Source organism: Vespula pensylvanica, chromosome 8 (genome assembly GCF_014466175.1).
Source record: "Vespula pensylvanica isolate Volc-1 chromosome 8, ASM1446617v1, whole genome shotgun sequence".
Taxonomy (NCBI): Eukaryota; Metazoa; Arthropoda; class Insecta; order Hymenoptera; family Vespidae; genus Vespula; species Vespula pensylvanica.
The window spans coordinates 2,147,360-2,169,633 of NC_057692.1; the positions used below are offsets into that span (position 1 = coordinate 2,147,360).

At 29.7% G+C, this 22,274-nt stretch overlaps 6 protein-coding genes and 1 long non-coding RNA gene across 15 annotated transcripts in view; 2 read left to right on the forward strand and 5 right to left on the reverse strand.

The window, feature by feature from the left end:
* Positions 1 to 797, forward strand: part of LOC122630866 — a 4,110-nt gene extending 3,313 nt beyond the window's left edge. The window contains exon 3 of the long non-coding RNA XR_006327574.1: positions 668 to 797. This is a non-coding gene — a long non-coding RNA (uncharacterized LOC122630866). The remainder of the gene's footprint in view (positions 1 to 667) is intronic.
* Positions 798 to 1,169: 372 nt separating this feature from the next.
* On the reverse strand, positions 1,170 to 3,862 carry LOC122630862 (leukocyte elastase inhibitor). The gene is made up of 4 exons (XM_043815859.1): positions 3,674 to 3,862; positions 3,242 to 3,574; positions 2,764 to 3,150; positions 1,170 to 2,688 (listed from the first exon to the last, which is right to left on the reverse strand). The coding sequence occupies exons 1-4, from the start codon at positions 3,860 to 3,862 to the stop codon at positions 1,804 to 1,806; spliced, it is 1,794 nt and encodes a 597-aa protein (XP_043671794.1). The 3' UTR covers positions 1,170 to 1,803.
* LOC122630865 (cuticle protein 16.5-like) lies at positions 3,774 to 7,210 on the reverse strand. Of its 3 annotated transcripts, none has more exons than XM_043815867.1 (3): positions 6,811 to 7,210; positions 3,983 to 4,350; positions 3,774 to 3,906 (listed from the first exon to the last, which is right to left on the reverse strand). In XM_043815867.1, the coding sequence occupies exons 1-3, from the start codon at positions 7,016 to 7,018 to the stop codon at positions 3,859 to 3,861; spliced, it is 624 nt and encodes a 207-aa protein (XP_043671802.1). In that variant the 5' UTR covers positions 7,019 to 7,210; the 3' UTR covers positions 3,774 to 3,858. The 3 variants fall into 3 exon arrangements, with proteins under 3 accessions (XP_043671802.1, XP_043671801.1, XP_043671803.1); XM_043815866.1 differs by having other exon boundaries at positions 3,780 to 3,906; positions 3,977 to 4,350; XM_043815868.1 differs by lacking the exon at positions 6,811 to 7,210 and adding an exon at positions 6,279 to 6,335 and having other exon boundaries at positions 3,780 to 3,906; positions 3,977 to 4,350.
* Positions 7,211 to 8,627: 1,417 nt separating this feature from the next.
* On the reverse strand, positions 8,628 to 13,264 carry LOC122630863 (septin-2). 4 transcript variants are annotated; one of them, XM_043815861.1, is made up of 9 exons: positions 12,926 to 13,264; positions 12,559 to 12,731; positions 12,350 to 12,442; positions 12,065 to 12,230; positions 11,841 to 11,991; positions 11,475 to 11,640; positions 10,856 to 11,024; positions 9,101 to 9,182; positions 8,628 to 8,881 (listed from the first exon to the last, which is right to left on the reverse strand). In XM_043815861.1, coding segments are annotated over exons 1-9 (1,164 nt in total). In that variant the 5' UTR covers positions 12,928 to 13,264; the 3' UTR covers positions 8,628 to 8,719. The 4 variants fall into 4 exon arrangements, with proteins under 4 accessions (XP_043671796.1, XP_043671798.1, XP_043671797.1 ...); XM_043815863.1 differs by having other exon boundaries at positions 12,559 to 12,735; XM_043815862.1 differs by having other exon boundaries at positions 10,868 to 11,024; positions 12,926 to 13,261.
* Positions 13,265 to 13,516: 252 nt separating this feature from the next.
* Positions 13,517 to 20,807, reverse strand: LOC122631371 (intraflagellar transport protein 81 homolog). Of its 2 annotated transcripts, none has more exons than XM_043816997.1 (13): positions 20,154 to 20,807; positions 16,405 to 16,553; positions 16,135 to 16,246; positions 15,929 to 16,045; positions 15,807 to 15,866; positions 15,571 to 15,723; positions 15,116 to 15,394; positions 14,672 to 14,989; positions 14,442 to 14,592; positions 14,219 to 14,367; positions 14,056 to 14,136; positions 13,830 to 13,993; positions 13,517 to 13,726 (listed from the first exon to the last, which is right to left on the reverse strand). In XM_043816997.1, the coding sequence occupies exons 1-13, from the start codon at positions 20,343 to 20,345 to the stop codon at positions 13,630 to 13,632; spliced, it is 2,022 nt and encodes a 673-aa protein (XP_043672932.1). In that variant the 5' UTR covers positions 20,346 to 20,807; the 3' UTR covers positions 13,517 to 13,629. The 2 variants fall into 2 exon arrangements, with proteins under 2 accessions (XP_043672932.1, XP_043672935.1); XM_043817000.1 differs by lacking the exon at positions 20,154 to 20,807 and adding an exon at positions 16,901 to 17,043.
* Positions 17,161 to 17,857, reverse strand: LOC122631374. Its single transcript, XM_043817005.1, has 2 exons — positions 17,628 to 17,857; positions 17,161 to 17,375 (listed from the first exon to the last, which is right to left on the reverse strand). Exons 1-2 carry the CDS (start codon positions 17,840 to 17,842, stop codon positions 17,174 to 17,176), a joined length of 417 nt encoding a protein of 138 aa, XP_043672940.1. The 5' UTR covers positions 17,843 to 17,857; the 3' UTR covers positions 17,161 to 17,173.
* LOC122631372 (glyoxylate reductase/hydroxypyruvate reductase-like) lies at positions 18,149 to 20,018 on the forward strand. Of its 3 annotated transcripts, none has more exons than XM_043817001.1 (5): positions 18,149 to 18,303; positions 18,580 to 18,700; positions 18,835 to 19,155; positions 19,221 to 19,678; positions 19,749 to 20,018. In XM_043817001.1, exons 1-5 carry the CDS (start codon positions 18,237 to 18,239, stop codon positions 19,874 to 19,876), a joined length of 1,095 nt encoding a protein of 364 aa, XP_043672936.1. In that variant the 5' UTR covers positions 18,149 to 18,236; the 3' UTR covers positions 19,877 to 20,018. The 3 variants fall into 3 exon arrangements, with proteins under 3 accessions (XP_043672936.1, XP_043672938.1, XP_043672937.1); XM_043817003.1 differs by having other exon boundaries at positions 18,151 to 18,307; XM_043817002.1 differs by having other exon boundaries at positions 18,151 to 18,303; positions 18,429 to 18,700.
* Positions 20,808 to 22,274: the final 1,467 nt, after the last annotated feature.

Here is a 22,274-nt window from a genome sequence, read left to right on the forward strand (position 1 = left end):
GTGGGTCCCTTGGGATGGGCCCTTGGGCGTGGGCTTCTGTGCGGGTCTCCTTCTCTCAGTACTGAAAAATTCAGCTCGATTTTCGTACTCTGACTTCGGTCGAATTCATTTTCTCTCTTTTTTCTTTTTTTTTTTCTTTTCTATGTCCATCTTTCCATTTCAGTTTCATCGTTTTCACACGTGCATGTTTCACTATAATTCCGGTTTCATTATAATTTCCGGATATCCTTTCTTTCTATTCTTTTAGAGTTTTATCGTATTCACGTGCGCGCATATTCCGGCTTTCTTTTCTACTCTTTCTCTTCTTCTCCTCTTCTTCACGAATTTCGATACATCAGTGCAGATCAGATTTTCGATATATCGTCGAGGTTTCGATATATCGTCGAAAGGTTCGTTTCATAATCGATTGCTAGACGCGAATACGGGTAGAATAGGAAGAACACTCGCGCCTATGTCGGCGGACACAGACGTGGTGTTCTCGGGCGCGATTAAAAGTCTTACGGTAAAGGACTTCGTTTGATTGCTAAATCGAATAATGACCGGTCGTGTGTCGGTTCGTGTGCTGCCGAGCGGTATGGAATTGCTATCCGTAAGCGTGGACTGATCCTCCTCCAGTTAGCCGCCTGAATTCTCGGTTGGTACGTGGACGCCGCGAACGTGAAGTTAGAGTAGAGTCACCGTTATTATAACACTCCCGGGAGTGTTCGGGCGCGATTAAAAGTCCTACCGGGGACTTCGTTTTATAGAACGCCGATAATTTGATCACGCCGGTCACGCGAATTTTAAAATAGAGTCCCCGTTAGCTCGTGGGTCCCCAGATGCAGCTACCTCCTCGTGGTGGGACCTGGGTCGGTAATACTTGCGATATATCAAAATCTAAATCTAAATTATAAAACGCAAGTATTACCGGGCGAATGGCTGCATATTCCAGTGCGTTTCTATAATGTTTTCATTCTGATCGTGACTAAAATTCTTATATTAACATTCAGATTTTTGATTAATAAACGTTGAATATTTTTATTATAGAATAGTTAAAAATAATTCGATGCGGAAGCAATAATATATAAGACTTTTAGTATACATATATTATATGTATATATTATTTAATCGCAAGTAATAACGAGCTACTTCTTGATGTAGGATTTAACAAAGAAATTAATATATGTTGGTTTGTTTTAATTAATTTATTTTATTCACTTCTTTCTCACTGATACTTCACGCATACTTCCACTCCATTCGTACAGATCGAAATATTACATTATTGCAACAGAAATAAATGCATTTTAATTAATAAAATTGAATCTAACGTAAGAAGAATATTATCTTGAAGCTGAAGAAGTCATTGTATCACATCTTTTTTTATATACTATGGGTTTAATATTAGCATAGCTTAGCATAGTATAGCACAACATATGAACATGTAGCATTATATACATTCGTATCATTTCGTATCATTCATAGCATTTTTCATAGTACATATTAGTATAGAATTTCAAATATCATACTCATTTGTTAAAAAAGTTAATTGTTTTATTTTCATTTATCCTAACTAATCTAATGTAGATAAATGATAAGCTCTTAAATGTATTTGCAATTAAATTTCTTTGGTGTTCTATGTAAAAAAAGAAAAGAAAAGTATCTTACATAAGTATCATATGCAAATGAAATACAATTAAGTAGGTATTAATCAACTTAGTTTATGATAGATTTTAACTTTATCAAAACTAATTACACGCACGTACATATATATATAGATGCAATTATAATCGAAAGTATTAGACGCTATTAAATAAAAATTGTTAATTACGTATTAGGAAAATTTGGAGTAGGCGTGTTAATCGTACCCCAAAACAATATCAATTTTGTAGGATTGTGTCTTATGAAAAATAGAAAGGGTCTGTTAGCTAATAACCTTTTTTGTCTACCATCTCTTTCTAAAACAATTGTAGTTGCTGCTGCAGCTTCAGTACCCTTTTCGTTAATATCAATGTCTACTTTATGTAATACCTCATCAGCATATAAACCAGGATTAGCTATGGTCGCGCTATTTCTAAGATCGTCCAGTCCAAATGATCGAAAATTTCTACTTTCAACGATACGGAGAAAATCGTCGGACATAGGTCTAGTTTGTCTTCGAACTCTTTTAACGTTACTTTCATCGTCGATTCGTTCAGTTTCGATTTCACGTCGTTTCCTTTGCCTTCTTATATTAAATCCAGTAGCCCATTGTTCGATATTGTAACCGCGAGTATTGTCAGTATATTTGAATAAATGTTTTTTGTACATCTGCTGTCCGTCTACGTCAGCACCGAATCTTGAGAAAATCAATTGATCTCTGTTGTTCGATTGTCTATTTTGATTATTAAAACTTTTATTGGATCTGGTAGAATTCGTGGGTGATGTAGCTTCTAGATTTGGTACTGCGTTTGCAATCAGTTCTCCTGAACCTGGTGATAACAAACTCAAGTCTGCCGCTGCTGGATTAAATAGTGATGTTAAACCTAAACTCTCGAGTACTTTTTTTAATTTTAAAGAACTAGTAATCTTCATTTTAGGCATCCCTATTATAGTCGTTTGATTTCGCGTATTTTCAATTAAATATTCAATGATCTCTGGTGTCAGTGTCCTCTCAAATTCGCCTAATGCTCTTGCACCTTCTGCCTTAGGTAACATAATATACATAGTAGTCTAAAAATAAGAAGAAGATGTTAATCCTATTGTATGATGTACAAAATGAATAAAACAAATAAATCTCTAACTTACATCTAATCCTTTATATGGTAGACCAACAATTTTAACGCCATAATTTTTATCTTCGTAGAAAGGAAAATCTCCTGCATTGTACATCATATCAACTAGGATCTGTTGGTTCGGTTCGATGGAAAATGCTTTTCTACCAGTAGCTCCCTTTATAAAATATCTATTCCATTCGGCATTGAAATATAATGCCGAAGCTATGATCACTTTCGTGGCAGCTGATGGTACATCATTTAAAATAGTTGAAATCTTTCCGTTTGTTTTTTCTTTTACCCATGCGTTTATTTTGTCTTGTGCTTCCTTTCCTCTTTCTCGAAAATCGACATTCATTACTGCACTTTGATATACATCTTCGCTGATTGTCCTAAATTCTGGTCGAATTGGAAAACCTTCCTGATAATGTCATTAAAAAAAGTATACATTATTTTCAAATAAGAAAAAGAAATTTTATGTAAACAAAAAAGTCCAAAAGCTTTTTTCATACCTGCAAGAAAATTGCACTAGCAATGTCTATGATCCTCGTAGATTCAAGAACTTTCTCATGAACTACGGAAATCAATAATCCGAACATTTGATGAACGAGTTCTGAATGCGTAGAAATGTCTACTCCCGCAGCAAGTCCAAGGATTCTCGACACCTCTTCGAAAGTTATTCCAGCTGATCCTAAATGAACTAATGCGAGAGATCCAGCAATATTAAGTGGCGAGAATACTATATTATCTTTTTCGTCTTTTACTGATGCCAGATTGTTAGCGTATATTACGTTTTGGATATTTAGAGCTAATTTCGTGACGCCTTTCGAGATGATGTCATTCACCTGAAGAAGAAAATACATAATGTTTAAATGAATGAAAAATCGAACGTTTCGATTAGGAAACGAAATCAGTTTAATGAGAAAATATTCATATAATCTTACTCGATAAGCCCAATCTGATGGCAATGACTGAGCAAGAGGTGAAATCGGTGGTGCGATCGTATTAATGTTTATTTGTGATGCGGCTGGAGATAAGAAAGTTTCTTTCGGTTGTTTAGGTAATTGATTTACGATAGATGCCGATGATGGATAATAAGCTATGGATCGTGGTGGTACTGCATAATATATCATAGGTGCTGCTCCTGATGCATAATATTCCACGGGTGCTGCTGCTGCTGCTGGTGCTGGTATGGAATATGTCACGGGTGCTGCTCCTGATGCATAATATTCCACGGGTGCTGCTGCTGCTGCTGCTGGTGCTGGTGCTGGTGCGGAATATGCCACGGGTGCTGCTACTGCTGGTGCTGGTGCGGAATATGCCACAGGTGTTGCTACTGGTGCGGAATATGCCACAGGTGCTGCTACTGGTGCGGAATATGCCACAGGTGCTGCTACTGGTGCGGAATATACCATAGGTGCTGCTGATGATGCATAATATACCATGGGTGCTGCTGGTACTGCTGATGCAGCGTATGCGACATCAGCTGAATATGATCGTCGCTGATTATTAGCATAGGCTGGATAAATCGAAGTCTTCGTATATTCGTACTGATCCGGATAAATCAATTGCGATTTAGCCAGGACTATTAATCCTAGGAATATTATAATAGTCGTCATTTCTGAAAACGAATATAATTACATACTTTGATTAAAAAAGAAGGGTAAAGAAATAATATTTTTTTTTATTTTGTTAATAACAACAGTCTTTTTTGTCATCATAGTTGTTTTTAACGTGAAACGTATTCATGTTCTCTATCTGTTTGGAATGACGTGTTTGCGCAGTCAAATTAGTTTGCTTAGAGGAAATAAACATAGTACAATTATCACAATCGATAATGCTCTTTTAAATGCATTTAACATTTTAAATGCATGATGATCTAATGCATAATTAATTTTATAATTTACCAATAGTCTTTCTCTCTCTCTCTCTCTCTCTCTTTCTCTCAATATACGAAAAATGGTTTCTAATACAAACTGATAAAAAATAGACAAAGAACGTTATAATCAAAGCAAATGAAAATATAATGCTTTTATCGATCGCTTCTAACATCCTTGACTTTACCATTATACATAGATTTCACTATACTTTTATATGTGGATTATTGAACTTTAACTTCAAGTTAGAAAATTTTTTTAATATTTTTTATATATATAGATTGACTGAAAAATTCTTAGATCGGCCCAAACATGTTAAGTGATTATAAAAACCAATTATTTTTTTTCGAGGCTTTATAATCTTGTAGTTGTATAAGGTTTGTAGTTTTACGATCTGAAAAAAAATTAGCTTAAAAAGTCTCGGAAAGGAATAATTGAGTTTTAAAATCTACCTAGAATCTTTTGACTCATCTGAGAACGAAAATGTCTATCCTGTATTTCGTTTTGACTTTTATTTTAACTTTTATCTTATATCTTTCATCGATTTTATATACGTAAGCTTACCAAATATTGCAATAATACAATGCTTATTGTCTTTTAAAGTTGAAAGGTTTACATTCCGATTGAGACACAATTAATGACGAAACATGTCATTAAATGATGATATATTTCGCAAGAAAGAAATGGCAAGGCCATGTATACATTATATATAAAGATATTAAGAAATTATAATCCATTTAAATATTAATTAAGTTTTAATGATTCGTATTATTCTAAAATTACACGGACAAATTATTTTTTATAGCTTCTTCTTCCTTTTCTTTCTTTTTTTTTTCTTCTTTTTTTGTTGAATTAATAAAAACCAGAACGTGAAGAATAATGTGATGACAGTTCGAAAAAATAATATGTCGAATTATAATTAGTTTAGGATACAGCTAATGTAGGATGATGTAATTCATGATCGTAATCTCTATTAAATGATATTTTCGAATGGCATATTTCTTTAAGGAGTAGATACGAACGTATGGATGACCTTAACATTCTAAATGTCAGCTTAGTTCTTTGCCACCGATCTTAGTATCATGTTCTATTTTAGCCTGGACTATTCTTTTCTAAACTTGATTTAACTAGTTACAAGTTTAATTATATAGCATTGAACTTTTTTCTAACTGTATAACAATTAAGTTTTTATACAGTTTGCAGCTGGCAGCAATGACGAGGCTAATTAATAATTAATATTTATGAAAAAAAAAAAAAAAGAAAAAATTAATATACAAGATATCATTTTATGATACTTGATAAAATATTTTTAATCAAAAGTGTAAAATGCAAGTTATCAAATTGTATAAATGAAGAAATCTCAATGGAAATAAATTTTTGACATAACATTGAATAACATTGAAATCATGTATAGATAACTAGCTATCGAACTTGATATGCAACAAGGGAAAAGATCCTTGAACGTAGAATGGATGATACAGAGAGCTTGTAAAAGAATGAGTTATTCTTAAGTCACGTTCCATGCTTGATTGTACCTTATGCATCGTTGATCATTGCAATAATATAAGAACGTGACGATTTACCGTAAATACTATAGTAATTTATTAAACGATACGAAGAAAGGATACGCGAGAGTGCAATCAAAACAATATCAACAAAATATTTTACTAACCTTTTCACAAAAAAAAAGGAAATATTTCCTTTCAATTTTACGTAGAATCGAAGAAATAGTTCGTTGTATTTATTTTCCAATCCTCGATCTTTTTTATATTAAAAAAAAAAAAAAAAAAAAGAAAAAAAAACAATAAAATTAATATCCCTGATTTATGAAAACACACGCTGGAGGAAGAACTAAAATAATGTTCGTGTCCTATTTCACGATGGTCAGGGTCGAACGGTAATTTCACTTTACGGTATTGATCTCTATCTTGATCTCAAATTGAAACGTTTGAATCGAGAGTTGAATTAACGTAGAACGAGTAATGGTCTTATTTATATATCGCAAACGTTTTCTTATGATATCTTTTTTATCAAGAAAAAATTCGCGGGTTATTATATTGTGACGTATTTTCCATTTTAAAGATATAACTTTTAAATATTGTCTAAGAGAGATATATACGCGCAAGAGAAAGACGAGAAAGACGTCGAGACGAGGTCTTTCCAATAGTCGACTGACTCGTTCGTTACGACGTGTATGTACATACGCTCACGAATACTGCGTTCCATGACTCTTTCATCCCCTCCACGCTGACACTGATCGCCATGTGTGTTAGAAAAAGAAGCGTAGAGTTCCTTCCGTTCGCATGAAATAAAAAAGAAGTGACAAAAGAAATACGCATAAGCATTATTTCGTCGCTTGTCTTCCCTATCACGTAAATATTTTAATTTTTCAGATATAAGAAATGACCTCATAAATATTTGATAAAAAATAATTTGTTGGCAAAAAAATATAATTATCTTCTATGTTATCAACTATATTAATGATTTACGCGAACGATGTGTTCCTCCAATTGGTAAAAATTTTTGTTTCTTTTAAATATTTAAATTTTCCATTGCGTATGACCGTGTAAGAAATAGATAAAAAGTTGTTAATAAGAAGAAATAATTTGTTTTAGTTTTGTCAACTAATTTCAATTTTCGAACGTGGCATTGTTTTTATTTCTTTTTTTTTTTTTTTTTTTTTTTTTCTTTTTATAAAAGATCGATAAAAATTAGAATTTATAAAAACGAATAATCTTTATTCTTTCTGTTACTACGTTATTATGGACCACGTACTCACTCAAGGAAGATTTTTCCTTGCGATAAAAAATCGAAAACTGGTATTTCCCAGTCCTTTTACGTTTCATTAGTTCCGTCACATATATAACTTTATATATCTATTTTTCCAACGAGTCCAAACAATTGGTGCAGTAAATTCTTCGCAACATCTTTTTTATCTTTTTCTTGAGATCTTACAATTACTTATATAACAAGAAGTTTAAATTCCTCAAACGATCCGACGATTTGAATATTTTTCTTAAATCGCAAATGCTTTCACTTTTTGTATCTTACACGAGTTATCGTGGAAAGAAAATAAAAAGTATTGTGAAAATGGCACAATGTATTTGCATACTGCGAAATTTCTCTTGATCGTTCAACTTCGAACTTATTTGACATATATGTATTCTGCTTTCACCGAATGAAAAAAGAAAGTGTACTAAATGATACGAATGTAATAATCCGATTGTAGAGAAAATGACACTTCTTAATTTTCACGATATACTTTTCTTTTTTTATTCGTGTTTAAAAAAAAAAAAAAAAAAAAAAATGATTCATTGTAGTTTATGATTTCAAACTTGAACTAATGTTTTAGAAAAGAAAAGAATCGTCACATAAAAATACAAAAGACATTGATTTTCTATGCATAAAATTAGTATACGAAAGTGATAAGTTTGAAATTATCATGTATGAAATTACATTCGTTCAAGATTGGTTTACCCACGGAGATATATACATACATATATACATACACACATATATACGTATGTACGCACATTCTTAATACAGTATAACAATAGTTTGATTGCTCAGACTTCCGTCAATAGATAGTATGAATCGTCAGATAATATTCTTTACATGTCGCGTAGAAATTTCTCATGTCCCATGGAAACTCCGTTGGAAAGTCCAGAATTTGTGATCATATCATTATCATTTCCTTTCATCTGTTTTCAATTCTTCTTAAAGAGATTAGAAAATATTTATCATAAAGTAGAGCTGTTTAAAGAATCTATTTATTGCAAAAAATTTAATTATTTATTAAAAACTTTTTCTCTCTATCTCTCTCTCTCTCTCTCTCTCTCTCTCTCTATCATAAAAATTGAATTAAACAAAAAGTCAAACTACATGTGTGTGTGTGTGTGTGTGTGTGTGTGTGTGTGTGTGTGTGTGTGTGTGTGTGTTCCATTCTTTCTCTTTTTCTTTGGTTTTTTTTTTGTGCGTATAATATATCATCATTTTATTAATAAGTTATGTAAAACGTACGTCGTATAAAAAAGTCGCTCTTGTTCAACGTTAACATTTTACCAACATTGTTACAAATCAAAGATAAATAATCTACCGTTCTAACTGCTATTCTTAAACGTCAATAATACTGCTTCGTTTTTTATCTACATCAGTAACGTCCAAGTCGTTACCGAGACTTCCAACCCTGCCTCTCATTCCGATGTTATTTCCAACTTGTCCCGTTGCTTTTAATTTTTCTTGCATTTGTGCTAGTATGTCTTGCATTCTTCGTATCTGGAAAGTAGAAAAAAATAAAACACAAAGTATTACTATCGACTGATAAGCGTGATTAATAGATTCGATGAATGAGATTATAGTTATCTTATATTTTTGTAAGACGATAAAAATATAGAACGTAGTTAATAATAAATAATAAATATTAATTAAAAATAAATATTATTATAATGATTATTAATTAATTATACAAATTAAATTATACATTTTTATCCTTACCTCTTCATCCTTTTGCAGGAGCAATCTGTCCGTGTCAGATATATTGTTTTCAAAATGTGGTCCCGAATCTCTTTTCAATTTACTGTAAAAAAAATATATATATACATATATATATATATATATATATATACATACACATATACATACAAATATGTAACATGTTCATTAATAAAAATAATAATACGTGCGTATATGAATTCGTAATTTATTTTCTTTTTCTTTTTTTTTTCCTTTTTATACATTGTAATTAGTTGAATAAAACAAAAAAAAAAAGAAAGACAAACGAAAATATTCATCGCCGATGCATACAATTTTTTTCTTTTTCTTATTTTTCTCCCGACTCGTTGTTATTTTTACTGTTGATAATACATTCTTCGATTATATATATAGATATATAATGTATATATGTATTACTATGCTGTTATTATCTGATACGATATAATCTGAATTATACATCGATGACCGTGAATTTTATTGTTAGCCGCTAAAACAACTAAACGTAGAAATGACGTCTGTACGTACGATTTTTCTAATAGAAGAGAAGAAAGTCTATTGTAAATTAATCGTCTCCGTTTTCTACAATATCATTGATTAAGCGTAAATAATTATCGGAATTGGATAAAATTCATTTCGTTGACTCATAAAAATAATGTGAAATCATACAATCAAACTATTGATAAGTAAGTGTCATTCTAATACATAAAGCGTTAGATACATTATCCGAGAAAAGAGCGTGTTAAATCAAAATCAAACAAATCACAAAGCATAGTTATATGTAGTAATAATGTATGTTAAAAGTGTATGTTAATTTAATTCTTTTTTTACGTGGAGAAAGTTTCAATATATGTGTGTATATATACACGTTGAATTAATATTCATTTGGAAAAGAATGTCGAAAAATTATATTGTCTTAAGTTATTTAAGTCGATTCAAGGTCTTTCATCATTTCAATATATGTACAATAGATTACGTGATCATGTTCGATTACATTGTGTTCGAATCATCTTACGATAAATACGATATCCTTCAATGAATTTAATTAGATCCATTGAAAAAAAGAAAAACCAATGATCGTGTGCAACTTAAAACACGTGATAGATGATAAACGATAAGATGACGAGATAACATATGAATAAGCGATCTTCCCTTTATGAAATTTTTTTTATCAAATTCACTATTATTATGAAGTTTACTTTGACGTAGTAAATTTTTCTTTTTCGTATAAATATCTTTTACTTTCACGGAAATAATCGTTTTCTTAAAAGAGTATCCCTACATATTTCTTTCCATTGACGCATCAAGCTTTAAGGATAGACTCACTGTATCGTTTACACAGTGATAGCACTACACAAAGCCCATACCAGTCATCGTCGTGATCAAAGAAATGTTGTTTGTAATCTGTTTTATAGAACCAGTACTGAAGAGAATTGTATCGAACTCGTTTCACAAGTGGTACGTATATACTGCGAATATGACACAGATTTTAATATGGACTTGTTCTAAATTAAATTTAATAGAATTTTTATAACTATCGTTCATTGTCAGATATTTCAATTAATTTTATCTCTATATTCATTGAAAAATTCTGAAGGAATTATTTGTATTAATAAAAAATTTCTTCCATTGTTTTTCACTGTCAAATAATTCATTTTATTTTCAAATATTTTCATCTCGGATAATATCGATAACGCTCTATGTATGATCGTAAGCATGCATAAATACGTATGTACCTACTGAAATACAATAATTATTTACATGCGTAAATACCTCCGTTCCCGTATTGCTTGTTGTGATATTTGTGAAATGCATTGGGCCCGAAAATTCTCATAATGTACATCTTGTGTTACGTCCTTAAGATCTTGCATATGCGTTGATATCAGCATTGTTCGGAGTTTCACAAAGTCGCTGTGCTTTGGATTCTCGACTATGATCAAAATTATAGTGTTGAAGAATATACGATAATTTTTGTTAAATAGATAACTGAAAAGTTTTCTTTTTTCTTTTCTTTGTTCTTTTTTTTTTTCTTTTTTACTTTTTCTTCCTTTTTTTTTCTCTTTTTTCTTAAAGTACAACGAAAACCTATCAGAACAACATTTACAACGTTTTCAACCAATTGTTCAATATTTCCACCTAATATCTAAAGAGATATTAAAACGCGAAAATATTCTTCTGCTCGATGATATAATTAAACTGCCGTTCGAAAAAGATCACTGATCATTATAATACACGTGATTGTTCCACTTACATTGTTTCATCGGCGTCACACACCTGCTTTATTATATAAAGTACGTATAGTATTATGCAAGCGATGGTATAACATATAAGAAAGAAAAGGAAAGGAAAGAACAGAAAAATCCAGCATAAAAGAGTTCACCTTCTACGACTCCCCATGGATATTGTCGACCGTGAACTTTTCTTCCTGCTACTTCCAATACGGTAGAACTACCCACGACCGCAAAAGGTATACATGCTTTCAATTCTTTATCCTGTTGTTTGAATTCTTCGTCTTCGTCGCTATCACAATCAGGGAATTGATATATCTATGTAAATACAAATCAATTTTTACCGATATCACATCTTCATTTTTTCTTTTTCTTTTTTCTTTTTTTTTTTTTTTTTTTTCTTTTTTTCCATCGAAACACACGGAAAGATAGATACAATTTTGATATATATATATATATAATATAATATATTAATAATAAAAACAAAAAGTATAAAATAAACAAACGATGAAGTTTACCTGAATTTCATGTTCTTCTATATCAGCAAGAATTCGTTCCTTCAATTTTTTAACTTCTTGTGTTGTAAGTGTATCGGCTTTTGCGATTACAGGTACTACGTTAACTTTTCTATGTAAACGTCGTAATACTTCGAGGTCCAATTGCCGCAAACTGAAAATATTTTACAATTATTAGTACCAATATAACATTGAGAAAATAATCTCCTAGTGTTTTTTTTACTTACCCATGACCGTACGGTGGTATAAAATATAAACAGCAATGTACCCTATTATCTTGAATATTTTTTCTATTTAATCCACTTTCGTCGGTGAAATATTGACGAAATTGTTCGTCGATATATGCCAGGCATGGTTTCCATGTGTCTTCACAATTAACAGCATCTCCAAATCCTTGATATTCAAAGAAAACATTGTCGTAAATATGTAAATAGTACAATAATATGTAATTTGTAAACTTTTTCTTCTCGAAGTAGATAGCAAAAAATTATTATATTAATTATCTGATTCACCTGGTGTATCTACGATCGTTAGACGTAATCTAACACCTCGTTCTTCTATATCCATCGTTTTTTTTTCAATCGTAGTAGTTTTATCAATGCGCTCTAAAAACAAAATTTGTTATAATCCGTATAATAAATATAAGGATGATTTAATAAAATAAAATAAAATATCAAAAGATTATATATTCATGCATTCAATTAAATATGTACGTACAAACCTGAAGCATCTGGGATACGTCGTTCTTTGTATAAATCTCCAAGAAAAAGACTATTGATAAGCGTCGATTTTCCAAGTCCAGTTTCGCCTAATACCATCAAGGTAAATTCGAATCCTCTTTTAACTGATTTTCGATGTACTTGTTCGGGAAGAGTCGCAAAACCGATGTAATCCCTGTCTTATTAAACAGAAGAAAAAAATAATTGAACATTAGTGTTTAATAAATTATGTAATTAAAATTTATTTTAAATATTATTTAGAAATTATATCATAATTTTTAGATCGATATCCTTAACTCGTAAGATTATTAATAAAGAAGAGAAAAGATATATTTATAATAAAAATTAATAAAAATCAGAAGAACTCACATTATTCTAATCGCAAAAGATGTTAATGATTTGTTATAAATAACTTCAAGCTTTTTGTTGTCGAGACAAACTTCTCATCGAACGTATGATGATTTTTTAAATGACTTATTTATAACTTAGAAACTTATTTGCATTAAACTCATCGATGATAAAACCTAATAAAGATCAACAGGAAATAGCACACGTATTATCGGACATATCAACACACTACGTAGTGGTATGTATTATCGTTGCACTAGAATAATAAAAATGAACTGTCAACTCTCTACCAATGTATTGTACGCGTCTGCTGTGAGAACGCCCGTTGCTTCTTCGACCGTCTGCGCTGACGCACTATTGTACCGGCGATCAATAATCAGTACTCCTATATTTTTTCTAATCCTCTCTCTCTCTCTCTCTCTCTTTTTCTCTCTCTCTCTTTCTTTCTTTCTCTCTTTCTTTCTTTCTCTCTTTGTGCAGAAAACGCCGTATAGCGAGGTTCAAAATTTAAGATCGTCAATAATCAATGACCACAACAAAATAGATTATTTCTCTTTTTAACGTAATTAATATATGTCATTTATTTAAAAAAAAATATATATATATATATATATATATAATGATTAAGTTACATTGAAAATATGTAACTATAATAATTAAAATCGAAAATAATATATTTTCTTTTTTTAAGTACAGTATTATATAATTATGCACATAAAATTGCATTATTGCAATACAAGAGTTTCAGCTCCTCCTCTGCGTACTACAATGCCATCATTATGTTTGCTATCTTCTGCATATTGAATTTTGCAAGTGAATACTCTACAATAAAAAAAAAAAAAAAAAAGAGAAAGGAATTCATATAGATAATTGTTCTCATTAAAGAGATTATTTATAATTATCTCTTAAATTATAATATACATACGCTGCAATTTGATTCCATTGCTGAGTTTGCTTTTCATTTTTATCAGCATCTTTTTCTAGATTTTCCTTCTGAAGTTTTAAATTTTTCATAATTTCTTCTTCGACTGCAATCGAATCGCTCAACTCATCTTTTAAACTTCGAGTATTATCGGAACTTGACGATGCCTAGGAAAATTTATCGATTTTTTAAATAGCTTTAATCATGATTATTCTATACTCAAACTTACATCCATTTCTTTTTGTATTCTTTGTTCCAAATTTTTCATTTTTAATAATGCTTCTTCGAGCCTTCTTTTTTCTTCCTTATCCTTTTACATAAAATTTGTATTATATTTTTTATCGTGTGTATGTGTGTGTGTGTGTGTATGTGTGTATGCGTGTGTGTATTACCTTCGCTATCTTTTCTTTTAATTGATTTATTTCAAATAATATATTTCCTGTTGGACTTCCGATAACTGTTTCTAGAGTGGATTGAACTGTGTTAGCTTTTCTATAACGTTCCTTCACGTCACGAGACTGTTGTCGTAACGCCTGCGCTTCTGTAATATTATAATGTAGATAAAAAATTTAAAAATATAAAAGTCCACACGTTATCATAAATTTATACGTATACCATTTAATAACGGTAGAAGTTTAACACGTAGTGCAGATATCATTTTGGATAATTGCACGTTTGTTGAAAATGCATTAGCCGGTGTATAATTATCAGGAATCGATTGCTTTCCTAAATCTAAGTTTTTATTTCCTTGGTCTATTAACGCTGCCTAAAATATATAAATAATAATATAATAATAATTCATTTTTTAAATAAATAATTTATTCTATCAATCATGATACAAATACCTGTGCTTTAAGAATAACAGCCGTTCGTTGCAATACTCCAATTTCAGCTTTCAACGCCGTCAATTCTGCTCTGTAACGTTTGTACGAAACACTTTTGATTTTTAAATGAGCCACATATTTTTTCAAATCTTCTCCCTTAGGTGCCATCTCTTCCATAAAGATTTTCGATTGTTCTCTTTTTTCTTCGAGTTTCGCTTGGAACTCTTTCAAACGATCATTTGTATTCTCCAATCGTTCGAGTACATTTCGTTTCATATTTGATATTGTTGTTGCTTGTTGACGAAACGGTTCCATTTTATCGTTATCAGTTTTGGTGATCTACAAATAAAAAATAATTAAATGAATAATAATATATGATCGATCGATTTTTTTTTCTTTTCTTCTTCTTTTTTCTTTTTTTTTTTTTTTTTTTTTTACAAAGAATAAAATAATATATCATTCTACCTTCGTTTCGACTAATCCTTGAATTTCTTTCGTTATTAAATCTAGTTTGTTTCTTAAAGTTGTTATTTGATCTTGGCCTAAATAAGAATATCCTCGTACTGACATAAGAGCAGCTATTCGTTTTTTTTTCATCTCAATTTCATAAGCTAACTTCTCTTTCATTATTGCAGTCTGTACGGTCACTTCGTCCGTTAGATGTTGTATTAATGTTTGAGGTGTTATTTCCTCACTAGTTCGTTTTAATGTTTGCAACTCACGTTCTATTCCTTGAAAGGATATCTATATGCAAATGAGATCAATCAGACTTCATGCGTTGTAACTATACTAATTAATATTGATCATTATTTAACATTTATAAAGTAAGATTTGATTTTTAAATGCACACGTGTTAAATGAAAAATGCTAATAAGTTATATAAATAAAATATGAAAATTATGAATGAAAATTGTATATACTTGCAAACCAGACATTATCTTGCTTTCTTGTTCTTTCTGTAAAGCAAGATCACGTTCTCGATCTTTTTCCATACGTAAAGCACGAGCTGCATCCAAAAGATGAAGTGCAGGTTGAGCTTTAACTTTCATCTTCTCGATACGTAACAAAACTGCCTAAAGAAATATTGAAATATTAATTTTTAAAAAGTATATCGAAAAACGAAATATTCCATTAATTTTCTTCGTCAATTGTCTACCTCTTTTTCTTTTTCCATTGCTTTAAGATCTTCCGTAAACTCGGCGGCGATCTCGAAATTCTAAACACGAATGAGAATTACTAGAAATGAGGAAAATTATTTTATTATAGCTTTGTTTATACCTTTTTACCGATCTCTCTTTCCTTGTGAATAGCTTTAAATTGATTGACCATATTCGAATATTGTTCGTACAATGCTGCGATTTCTGGATCTCCTAAATAATCTGATGGAATTTCGATCTACATAAAAATGTATAACAAATAATTAAAAAAAAAAAAAGAAGTAATAATAATGAATAAGAAAATTAATTTCAAATGAAATGTTTTACCTTGACAAGGAAACGTGCCAAATAAGCTCTTTGACGAACTATATCTTTATGTGTTAATAACCATGTTAAAATTGCATATATTGTTTCAGTATCACCTCGAACGATTCCTTGTCTATGTGAAAACAAAAGTATTTACATGGAAGTTTTATAGTTTTATATTAGTGTGTGTGTGTGTGTGTGTGTCTATATATATATATATATATATATATATATATATATATATATGTATGTATGTATGTATGTGTATATGTATATATAATGAAGTTTTACCGAAAAGTAGCTGGATCAGAATTCGGTTGATATTTAAGTATACGAAGAGCAGAAAGAATACGAACTGAACTCTGTTCGGGAGTTTCAGTTTTAATATCTATTTTTGGTGCATCTTGTTGTTGTATTTTTATCAATACATCGCTTAAGATCTAAACAAAAATTTTTTTAAGATTACTTCATGATTATGTCATTATACGTGTTTGAACATATTTTTTAAATAGCTACAATATGCAATAAAAATATATATATGATCGCATGCAAAAAAAATCTTCGATAATCTTTACAAATCCGAATAATCTTCGAAAAAAAAAAAAAAAAAAGAAAATACTTTGTTCGTATGTGAATTCTTTGTTAGCATTCATATTATATAAAAAATATTTTTTTACATCGTCATAATTCAACGAGGTATTTAGATGGATTCACCTTAAATGAACCACCCTATATATGTGTAAGCATGTGTATGTGTGTGTACGTAGCTGTGTGTATTTTTTATTACCTGTAATAAGTCCTCAGGATTTAAAGCACTAAAAGCAATCAAATTGTAATTTTTTTCTAACAATTTATTAACTTCTACTACGATAAATTTAATATTTTCGCTCATCTTTGTAATAATTATCTTAAGATATTACACGTATTGTTAGTAATCGATCTACACGTGTCAAGAATTCAGAATGAAATAGTTCACGTGTTGTTGCATTCGGTTGACGTAGCAACCGACATGCTCAGCATATATAATACGGTCAGAAGACTGATACATTTCTTTACAGACTTATATATTATCCTTCAGAATAAATGATCCAAACATCGACTTGACCCATTCCTTCTTTTTTTCAATACGACTTATCTGTGCGTCTCTATAACTCTTTCGAATATTGTCTGTAAAAATCTTCATGTACTCTCGATCTGTTAAATGTATTATGTTACTTCCCATCAATTCTTGCACTCGTGATTTTACAGGTTTGTAATTTATACTGTAATAAGAGAAATTGAATTTTTTATTTATATTTCAAAAAATAAATATAACAATATAAATTCATTCGTGTTTCATTTAAGGAATATGTTTAAACAAGAAGGAAGAAATTAAAATATAAATAAATATTATACTTGTTGAAATTTTTGTCGATTAATTGAACGTTATTATTATTATCATAGAAATATATATTTTGTATATGTGTATGTGTCATCGATCTTATGCGATAAAAATAAATAACGTAAAAACTTACGCGTATTTTACGTGCTCGTTTTCCCACCATTTCAATGGTTTTTCATATGGATCTAAACTTAAAATAAACATCGATTGATCTTCTTTAGTTTTTTTCTTTGCTTTCTTTTCTTTACTAGCTTTTGGAGAGGGCTTAACCTTAAGTTTTTTTGCTTGATCATCGTATCGTGTTTTTTCGTCTTCTTTAGATTTTCTATATTCGTACATATTTTTCATAAAGCTTAGAATATGCAGAAATTGCTATAATTAAAATAATTATTATATTATTAAAAAAAAAAAAAGAGAACTAACAATTTGAAAAAGCAATTACAAAAAGTAGAAAAGATCGAAAGATTAACTTTAATTTCTGTTCATTTACTACGTTAAATAATTTCGAAAAAACGAACCAATCAAATCTTTGCATTTGGATATTATAATACTCAGCCATTCTTATAATAAAAGCTCATTGGTTGTATCATAAAAGAGTATGCGCATTAGTCTACTGCGCAATGACTGATTAGATTTCTTGAGAACACGAGTGTAAATACACACGAGAGAACATACTACATACTAGTCTAGAGTACACGATGGATTTTTATTATATAAATGATATAAAGTGATAGTAATTCGCATGATTAATAGTGTTAACATAAGAATTATGTATTTTAATTATATTATTCTGCGCAATTCGACAAAAAGTTAGTTGGAATGGATGTTATATTTTTACTTATTTATTTAGATATGTTTAATAATTGAATTTACAATATATTGATAAATTCTTTTTCAAAACGTATTAAAATTTAGTTAAATATAATCATTTCAGAAATTTAAAAGAATAGGTTAAAATCGGTACAGCGTTTCAGTCTAATCAGAAAAACAATATTAAATGATAAGTTATATCAAATCTGAGATGTAATCAAAAACATTTTATATCGATCGATTACATTTCAAATCAAAATAGGTTATTTTTCTAGAAATAAAAATTATACACCCAAGATTTTTATATACAACTTTTATGAAAATGGCGAATAAACCGAAAGTTTTAATTACAAGACCGGATATTCCTGGTAAAGGATTAAATCTTCTCTATGAACAGTAAGTAATTATTTGTAACTTATTCAAACTCGTACTTTATATGTAATATATCTTTTTTAATCAATATATATATATATATATATATATATATATATATATATTTACTATCTTATCTATGTATATCTGTTGTTAAGATGTGATGTTGTTTTGTGGAACAAGCAAACTCCTATTCCTCGCTCAGAATTATTATCGAAAGTGCCTGGAGTATCCGCTATATTTTGTACATTAACTGATAAAATAGATGAAGAAATATTAAATGCAGCAGGAGAAAAATTACAAGTAGTTGCTACAATGTCAGTTGGTACAGATCATTTAGATTTAAAAGCATTAAAAAATAAGAATATTAAAGTTGGATATACACCGGACATATTAACTAATGCTACAGCTGAATTAATCGTAGGATTGCTCTTAGCAACTTCCAGAAGATTATTGGAAGCAAATAAAGCAGTCTATAGGTATTTTAAACGGTAGAGTTCGTAAATAGATTTAGAAGATTTATATGATAAAATAATTTTTATAGAGGTGAATGGAAAGCTTGGGCACCGACGTGGATGTGTGGTACAGGATTATCAAAATCAACTGTTGGTATTGTTGGACTTGGTCGCATTGGATGTAAAGTAGCCGAGTGCTTAAAACCTTTTGGCGTATCTAGAATTTTATATGCAAGTAGAACTATAAAACCAGATGCTTCTAAATTTAATGGAGAAAAAGTTGAATTAGATAAGTTACTAGAAGAAAGTGACTTTGTTATAGTTACCATAGCTTTAACACCAAACACAAGAGAATTATTTAATACTGAAGCATTTGAAAAAATGAAAAGATCTGCTATATTTATCAATGCTAGTCGTGGAGAAGTTGTTAATCAAAAATCATTAATAGAAGCTCTAAAAAAGGGTACGATTAAAGCTGCTGGATTGGATGTTATGACACCTGAGCCAATTCCATTGGATAGTGAACTTTTAAAATTAGATAACTGCGGTATGCATTATTTGCTTGCACAGCAACACATCTAATGTATATATTTTAAACATTATTGTTTGTTCTACAGTGGTTTTACCTCATATTGGAAGTGCTACTATTGAAACAAGAGAAGAAATGGCAAAAATAACAGCAGAAAATATTTTAGCCGTTTTAAAAGGTGTAACTGATGAAATGCCAGCACCACTTAATCTATAAATTAAATCCTATTCCTTTTTATATTAAAAATATCAATATTTTTTAAGATTTATTTCTTTTAAAATAGCATCATGATAAACATTATATGTTCCATTTATATTACATTATATAAAAAATAAAATCAAAATAATTAAAAGCATTATTTACACTTGAACTATGAAATTTATAAATTACAATATTACACTAGAATAACGTTTATTAATTTACTGAAACAAATTAACCGCCCAATTACATATTGATCAAATGCACAGTTGAAAAGGTAGATCTCAGTACTTACCAATCGAATTAATAAATCTTTATACGTTCTACAGTTTCCGTATATATGAGCGCACAAATGTATTCTTTTTAATTTGTTTTTATTCAGAGCGATGTATATATGCAATTTCGAAGAATGCATATAGCACAGTACATATAAAGAACTTATATATGCACACTCTGTCAAAAAATTGACGATTATATACACAATCATATACACAATATCAAAGATATCGAGCTTCGTAAACACTGTACGTCAGCGTTAAGTTGTCAGCAATGCGTTTCGTCACAGCGAACGTTATTTCACAAGCGCGCAGTAAAAAGGTTACAACAATATTTCTTCTTTCTCCGTTTATGTTGAACTTTATCATTTGTTACATCGACATTGTGTACAGTGGTCAGTAACAAGTAACGCAAAATGTTCAGAATAGATTGAGAATCACTGACATTTTTTTTTTTTTTTTTTTTTTTTAATAATAAATCTTCATACGTTTCATAACTTTCGTATAAGTGCAAAAATGTGTAATCCCATTAAAACTACATAACCTTCTAACTCTCTATTATGACCATGTAATTTTAAAGTTCCACACTTCGCATATTTATTAAGCTTGATCTCATTCTATCAGCACAAATTTATTAATTCTTGTTTTTCTTTTCCTCCTCCTCCCCCCCTCCCCCACCCCATGTTTTTTTAAAATATAAGTTATACATAAGTACAAAGTTCGCGTTATATAATTTTTTTAATACACACGACTAAAAGTTAGGTTATAATGGATCGAAAGAGAAACAACGCTGATACAATTATTAATTTATTAGTTGGAAGATAAGAAAAAAATTTTCCAAGCACATGATTATTCCCTATATTTTATAACGATATTGCAATATTTTATATTTTCTTGGATCGATAGTTTTTTTATCAGGAATTGCGCAGCTGTCTTTAATATTGACATAAAAGGAGGTTGTTCGTTAAAAGTCAAACATAGATACATACATACATACATAAATGCATGGGTATATATATGTATATATATATATATATCATATATTTAATATATATATATGTGTGTGTGTGTATGTAATACGAAAATATATATATATATATGAACACAACGTAATATGTTCCTTTACGTTCAGAAAATCGTTCAGATTTCTTCTATCACATTTTTTTTATTACAGACATACATAATACATGAACCGTACTATAAATCGGTATAAACATGTTTTAAGAACGAAGAGTGTTGACTTCGGTGGTCAATGCGATTCAATGGCTACATAGTTGACTCAATTTTATCTTGAATAACAGATCCTTGCATTCATCATTCGATTTAATAATACGAAGTAATAACATATTGTGAATTAAGAAGCAAACACCAAACGAAGTACGTCACTCTTATCGTAAGTATATATAGCATGTATCTACATTAATAAATGACTAGATGAATTCTGTTTCGTTTATTGGAATGGAAATAAAAAATTAGACAAATAAAATCTATCATGTTTGTCATTATCTCGCGGAGTTCTTATGCGTTCATTGATCTCTTTCATACAACGATAGTTTTTCAAATTCGCTCTATCAATTAAACAGATAAATACAAATCTAACAAGAAATTATAATGGTTATATGTAATACCATTGTTCTTAAATGAATAAAGAATACAATTCTTTTTATATCTTTTTCATTGATTATCAATAATAATAAAAAAAAAAAAAAACAACAAAAACGAATAAATATTTCATAATTTCGAAAGAGATGTTTTTCTTGAATCTATACTTATACGCAAACATACGTATTTTGATTATTTATTTCTTGGCAAATACTAAATATTGTTCAAATTCTCATATCATCATATCTTATGTATGTATATACGTATATATGTACGTATATACGACCATATTGTCGAAAACATGATTAAAAAATGAGAAAAAAACTTGTAAATTGAATCGTCGTATTTGATTTGATTCGTCACTTAGGAATGTCTTTTCCACCTCCAGTTTGTTATCATCGTGTTTTTCGACGAAGCAAACAAACGAGAAAGAAGAAAAAGAAAAAAGAAAACAATTTTTTTGATCCACGTGGTGTTTATTTAATCGCGTGATATAGAATGGATCTAGGACAACGATCTCACCGGCCTATCAACGTTTC

Bases quoted from the DNA above. Each gene is read 5' to 3' on its own strand.
- LOC122630865 (XM_043815866.1), bottom strand. From the start codon at position 7,018: ATGAGGTCATTTCTTATATCTGAAAAATTAAAATATTTACGTGATAGG. The intron at 4,351-6,810 runs GTATGTACATAC...ATTCGTTTTCAG, and splicing joins GGAACGCAGTATTCGTGAGC to AAATGACGACTATTATAATA. The intron at 3,907-3,976 runs GCAGCAGCACCC...CAGCACCAGCAG, and splicing joins CACCAGCACCAGCAGCAGCA to CAGCAGCAGCACCCGTGGAA.
- LOC122631372 (XM_043817001.1), top strand. From the start codon at position 18,237: ATGATTAATAGTGTTAACATAAGAATTATGTATTTTAATTATATTATT. The intron at 18,701-18,834 runs GTAAGTAATTAT...TCTGTTGTTAAG, and splicing joins TTAAATCTTCTCTATGAACA to ATGTGATGTTGTTTTGTGGA. The intron at 19,156-19,220 runs GTATTTTAAACG...TAATTTTTATAG, and splicing joins GCAAATAAAGCAGTCTATAG to AGGTGAATGGAAAGCTTGGG.
- LOC122631371 (XM_043816997.1), bottom strand. From the start codon at position 20,345: ATGATTGTGTATATAATCGTCAATTTTTTGACAGAGTGTGCATATATA. The intron at 14,137-14,218 runs GTAATACACACA...TTTATGTAAAAG, and splicing joins TAAAAGAAAAGATAGCGAAG to GATAAGGAAGAAAAAAGAAG. The intron at 13,727-13,829 runs GTATGTATATTA...TTTTTATTGTAG, and splicing joins CAATGGAATCAAATTGCAGC to AGTATTCACTTGCAAAATTC.
- LOC122630862 (XM_043815859.1), bottom strand. From the start codon at position 3,862: ATGATATATTATGCAGTACCACCACGATCCATAGCTTATTATCCATCA. The intron at 3,575-3,673 runs GTAAGATTATAT...TTTCTTCTTCAG, and splicing joins CATCAGATTGGGCTTATCGA to GTGAATGACATCATCTCGAA. The intron at 3,151-3,241 runs GTATGAAAAAAG...TGACATTATCAG, and splicing joins CTAGTGCAATTTTCTTGCAG to GAAGGTTTTCCAATTCGACC.
- LOC122631374 (XM_043817005.1), bottom strand. From the start codon at position 17,842: ATGAAAAATATGTACGAATATAGAAAATCTAAAGAAGACGAAAAAACA. The intron at 17,376-17,627 runs GTAAGTTTTTAC...CTCTTATTACAG, and splicing joins AACGAGCACGTAAAATACGC to TATAAATTACAAACCTGTAA.
- LOC122630863 (XM_043815861.1), bottom strand. The intron at 12,443-12,558 runs GTTTGTACGTAC...TTTTGTTTTTAG, and splicing joins ACGTATCCCAGATGCTTCAG to AGCGCATTGATAAAACTACT. The intron at 8,882-9,100 runs GTAAGGATAAAA...TCTACTTTCCAG, and splicing joins TCCTGCAAAAGGATGAAGAG to ATACGAAGAATGCAAGACAT.